Below are 5,478 nucleotides of genomic sequence, written 5' to 3'. Positions count from 1 at the left end.
TTCCTTCTTCCTTCTTTCCCACCCTCCCTCCTTTTGTTCCTTCCTTCCTTCCTTTCCACCCACCTGCCTTTCCTTCCTTCAGTTCCCTTTCCTTCCTTCCTTCCTTTTTACTCCCTTTTCTTTCTTTCTCCTTGTTTCTTTCTTTTGCCTTTCTTTTTCTTTCTTAGTTTCTTTCCTTCCTTCCTTTTTACTCCCTTTCTTTTTCTCCTTTTTTTCCTTTTTTCTTTGTTTCTTTCTTCCCTTCCTTCCTTCCTTTTTACTCCCACTTTCCTTCTTCGTTCTTCCCCTCCCTCCCTTTTGTTCCTTCCTTCCTTCTTCGCTCCTTCCTTTCCACCCACCCACCTTTCCTTCCTTCTGTCCCTTCCTTCTTTCCTTCCTTCCTTTTACTCCCGTTTTCTTTCTCTTTCTTCTTTTTCTTTCTTTTGCCGTTCTTTTCCTTCCTTCCTTCCTTTCTCCACCCCAGCCCCACCCTCTCTTCCTGCCAAGTCTGGGCACTGCTTCTCTGCTCCTCCATGAATCAGAATAGAGCGGGAAGGACCCTCGGAGGATCTGCGTTCCTCTTCCCTCCCAAGGTATGTCATAAATCACATTCTCCAACCGAAGCACTTTCCCGGGCTGTAGGAAACACGCCTCTCCGTCTGGCTCTTGGTAACATGGGACTCAGTCTGGAGGAAGGTATGTGTGGAATGAGCTTCTGGTCGTTGCAACCAAACTGCTCCGTCACATCTCCCTCTCCACCCTCCTTCTTATGGCAACTCAAGAGCAGGCCAAGAATGCTTTCCGAGTTGACGGATGGATTGTTTTCGGGAGTTACTTCCTCTCCTTTTCGGATGGTCACTTCTCCCCCTCCCCCGTGCGATGGCCGCCGGGGGGAATACATGTAGATCCGTGTGCACGCGGTGTATTGCCGTCTCCCCTGCATGGCTAGTGAGCTGCCACGGGGTGGGGGGGAGCAGCTATCCGGGCGATGAGATTTGCTCAGGCCTTTGTCCGTAGGAAATGGCAAAAGTGCAGCGGGGGACATCCGGTTGGCGAGTCGGTGTTGCGAGTCGTCTCTGCCCCATTTGGCGTGGTTCCCACGGGTGGTGGGTATGGCGAGGGACGACTCCCCCGCTTCCTGGCTGATGTCACAGAAGAGCCCAGCCGCTCTAGCTGGTCCCCTTAAAACAGGAGGAGCGCTCGATTTGCCTGATCGCTAGCCCAGCGGAGACACATGCGTACCGCTTGACTCCGCCAGTAGACAAGTCGAACGGCGTGGACTCCGCCCAGGCGCGCCTACCGGGCCCCGCCTCGCGGCGTCGAAGATGCTGGCACGACGGGCCCTGTTGCTCGCGCAACTTGGTTCGCCCTCTCCTCTCTCTCCCTCCGGGACAGGGCGAGCCACGGTGCGATTCAAGCAGTGAGACAACCCGGTTTCGGGGGAGCGGGTGCTCCGCTCCACACACGAGACTCCGCTGGGCTTTAATGAAAGACGCAATCAAAGCCCAGGAAAGAGCTAGCCCACTTGTTTCGTCGGAGGCTGAACCCGGCTCGCTCGCTGATCGCCAGAGCGAGCGGTTCGGGCGAATGGGTCGGAACTGGGAGAATCCCACCCAAGAGGAGAGAAGTTGAGAGACCGCTAACCCGTCTTTTGAACTGCCGAGCCCAAGTTTTGTCGAGTTGTACCAAACTGTTGATTAGGTCCTTTTTGTGGGATCTGTTTCGAGGAGAAGGAAAAATCTCCGGATGAAAAAGATGGAAAGGGGTTTTTGGGGGATGGAGACTGGAATCTTGTTTGCCCCCCTGGGATAATCTTTTTCCTCTGGAAACTACTTCTTGGAAATAAAACGACATTTAAACCATCGGCTGGGCAGTTATGTTATCCCCTGAAATGGTGGTGTTACTTACTTCATGTGTTAAGTATGTATGTATGTATGTCTATATCTACCTATATCTATCTATCCACCTTTGTCTCTCTCTCTCTTTCTCTCTGTCCATCTTTCTCTACTTAGCTAGCTAACACTATATCTATCTATCTCTAGCTCTATCCATCATCTATCTTTATCTATCTCTATATCTCTAACTCTACATCTATTTATCTCTCTCTCTCAATCTCTATCTCTATCTCCATCTATTTATCTATCTATATCTTATATATCAATATCTATATCTATCGATCTCTATCCATCTATCTTTATCTCTGTCTCTCATCTATCTATCTATCTCTATCCATCTCTATCTATTTATATCTGTCTGTCCGTCCGTCCATCCATCCATCCATCCACCCAACCCTTTATCTACCTCTATATCTCTAATTTCTATCCATTTTTATCTATCTCTGTCCATCTAGCTAACACTATATCTATGTATCTCTCTCTATCCATCTATCATTATCTATATTGATATCATCTATCTATTTATCTATCTTTATGTATTTATCTTTATTTTTCTTTCTATCTATCTTATCTATCTATCTATCTATCTATCTATCTCTATCTATCTATCTATCTATCTATCTATCTATCTATCTATCTATCTATCCATCTCTATCTCTATACCTCTATCTATCTATCTATCTATCTATCTATCTATCTATCTATCTATCTATCTATCTATCTATCTATCTATCTATCTATCTATCTATCTATCTATCTATCTATCTATCTATCTATCTATCTATCTATCATCTTTCTATCATCTATCTATCTCTGTTTCTATCCATCCATCCATTCATCCATCTATTTATCATTCCTTTTCCTCCCCTTCTTCTTCCTCCTCCTCCTTTTACAAACCCGACTCCCTTTCCAGCCCCGATGATGTTACCTAGTTGGGTCATGAAAGAACTGCAAGCAAAACGAATATCTCAGGGGCTGCCCCAAAGAAGAGGGGTGTGTGTGTGTGTAGGTGTGGGAGTGTGTGTGTGTGTGGGAGTATGTGTGTGTGGGGTGTGTGTGTGTGTGTGTGTGGGAGTGGGTGTGTGTGACCAGAAGGCAGGACCAGAAGCAACGGATGGAAACTGATCCAGGAGAGAAGCAACCTGAATGAAGAGGAAACATGCCAACAGGGAGGACCATTGGCCCATGGAACTGCTCGCCACCAGAAGTTGTGGGAACTCCGTCGCTGGAGGGTTTTTAAAGCAGAGATTGGACATCCATTTGTCCGGCATGGTATTGAGTCTCCTGCTTGAGAAGGGGGGCTGGACTAGATGACCTCTGAGGTCCTGTCCAACAGTTATTCTGCTAAGGGTCTCCACCTTGAGCAGGGGGGTTGGACTAGATGACCTCTGAGGTCCCTGCCAACAGTTATTCTGCTACGGGTCTCCACCTTGAGCAGGGGGTTGGACTAGATGACCTCTGAGGTCCCTTCCAACAGTTATTCTGCTAAGGGTCTCCACCTTGAGCAGGGGGTTGGACTAGATGACCTCTGAGGTCCTGTCCAACAGTTATTCTGCTAAGGGTCTCCACCTTGAGCAGGGGGTTGGACTAGATGACCTCTGAGGTCCCGTCAAACAGTTAATCTGCTAAGGGTCTCCACATTGAGCAGGGGGCTGGCCTAGACGACCTCTGAGCCTCCTTTCCATCATCCTGGAAGTCGCCTGTGCGAGGCACAGTGGGGGTTGGGCTGGATGAGCTCCCAGGTCTCTTCCCAACTCTTAGGATTCTCTTATGTCTCCTGCTGGAGCAGGGGGTCGGGCTAGATGACCTCTGGCTTTTGTGAGAGAGGCTTGGGGGGGGAAGCGGCCATTGGGCTTTGAAGAAGAGACTGAGCAAACCCGCCTGTTTCCCTGGAGGGCCCCGCCTGTTTCCTGTTGCTGGGCTCCTGGTGTCTTGGTCTGTGTGTGTGTGTGTGTGTGTGTGTGTGTGTGTGTGTGTGTGTGTAAGGGGGGGGGCTCTTTTCCTCTCTCCTTTTCTTTCCACTCACGTGGCAGCCTAGCGAGACTTTTTGCTTCCTCTGGCTGTTGAGATGCAGTTGAGAATTACCCCACCCATCCTCCCTGCCATTGGGGAGGGGAAGAGCAGAGGGCTGGACTACATGACCTCCCAGGTGCCTTCCAGCTGTCATTCTACACTTCTCTCAAGGTCTGCAGCTTGAACGGGGTTGGGCTAGATGACCTCCAAGGTCCCTTCCAACTGTATGATTCTGTCAGGGGCTCCTGCTGGAGCAGGGGGTTGGGCTTGATGACCTCCAAGGTCCCTTCCATCCCTTCCTATAAAGGTCTGCAGTTTGATGGGGTTGGGCTATGACCCAGGTCCCTTCCAGCTGTGATTCTATACATCTATAAGCTCTGCAGGATGGTGGCTGAGATCTGTCCTTACGTTTCTGTCGGCTCCTGCTGGAGCAGGGGTTGCCTCCAAGCCTTCACTGTATGATTCTGGATTCTAGATGACTCAGGATTCTGTCAGGGTCCTGCTGAGCAGGGGTTGGGCTAGATGACCTCCCAGGTCCCTTCCAACTGTATGATTCTGTCAGGGGTCTCCTGCTGGAGCAGGGGATTGGGCTTGGGCTAGATGACCTCCAAGTTCCCTTCCAACTGTATGATTCTGTCAGGGGCTCCTGCTGGAGCAGGGGGTTGGGCTAGATGACCTCCAAGGTCCCTTCCAGCTGTGATTCTATGCATCTATAAAGGTCTGCAGCTTGGATGGGGTTGGGCTAGATGACCTCCAAGGTCTCTTCCAACTGTATGATTCTGTCAGGGATTCCTGCTGGAGCAGGGGGCCCATTTTGAGCCTTTTATCAGGTCAAAACCAACCCGGAATATGGCTCGAAAATGGCCTGAAGAACTGCCTGAGAAGGACTCAAGAACAGCCCAAAAATGGCCGAAAAACAGCCTGAAAATGGGCCAAGAAACCCCCCCAAAACTGCCTAAAAGGTCCTGAAAACCTGCCTGAAAACGGCTGAGATGGCCTGAAAAACTACCTGAGAAATGGCCTGCAAATGGGCCTGTGGCTTTTTGCTGCCCGCACCCTGGTGACGGCAGGGTCTGAGTTCAGAGCCCTGGGCCTCTCATGGTAAATAAATAAACACACGGACACAATGTTTACTCGGGATGAAGGCACTTGAACAAAGGGCAGGTACCTCCTTTTATTAGGTTGCTTGCAAGCGTCATAGCAGGAACAAGGAAATTTTCCTTATAAGGTAATCTACATAATTATGCTAATGCAAAACTATACCATTGCTGGGGTCTTATCACCTCCACTCTTAGCCCTGCCCAATTACTTTCTTTTCCCATAACTTTCGTTTCTCCAGCCAGTATTTTTCCCACACAGTCAGCACTTTATCACATAGCAACATTACTGTCCATCCAGCACTTTTACAAGGTTGACCATTGCAACATTAAGCGTCCATTTATTGTTGTATATTGCAACATCTCCTCTGTTTTTATTTTATTTGGAAGGTGATATATTAACACTGTCCTAATGGTGATTCTTGCTTGCCCCCTCCTCCTCCGAGTCTGAGGCTTGCAAGTGCATTAGGATGCATGTTTTGTTCTTACCAGCA

The 5,478-nt window shown here is 49.0% G+C and overlaps 1 protein-coding gene across 3 annotated transcripts in view; it reads left to right on the top strand.

The window, feature by feature from the left end:
* Positions 1-1,249, top strand: part of LOC148128714 (uncharacterized) — a 2,058-nt gene extending 809 nt beyond the window's left edge. For 2 of the 3 annotated variants that reach the window (XM_087948497.1, XM_087948495.1), the window contains one exon: positions 1-1,249. This exon is cut by the window's left edge. In XM_087948497.1, coding sequence (XP_087804623.1) covers positions 1-526 — 526 coding nt within the window. In that variant the 3' untranslated portion in view covers positions 527-1,249. The other variant, XM_087948496.1, reaches the window with a different exon arrangement.
* Positions 1,250-5,478: the final 4,229 nt, after the last annotated feature.

This window comes from Notechis scutatus, unplaced genomic scaffold, assembly GCF_049901735.1.
Source record: "Notechis scutatus isolate UNSWTSFEM ecotype Mainland unplaced genomic scaffold, rNotScu1.2 NSCUCTG115, whole genome shotgun sequence".
NCBI lineage: Eukaryota > Metazoa > Chordata > Lepidosauria > Squamata > Elapidae > Notechis > Notechis scutatus.
This window is presented reverse-complemented; position numbering and strand designations above follow the sequence as displayed.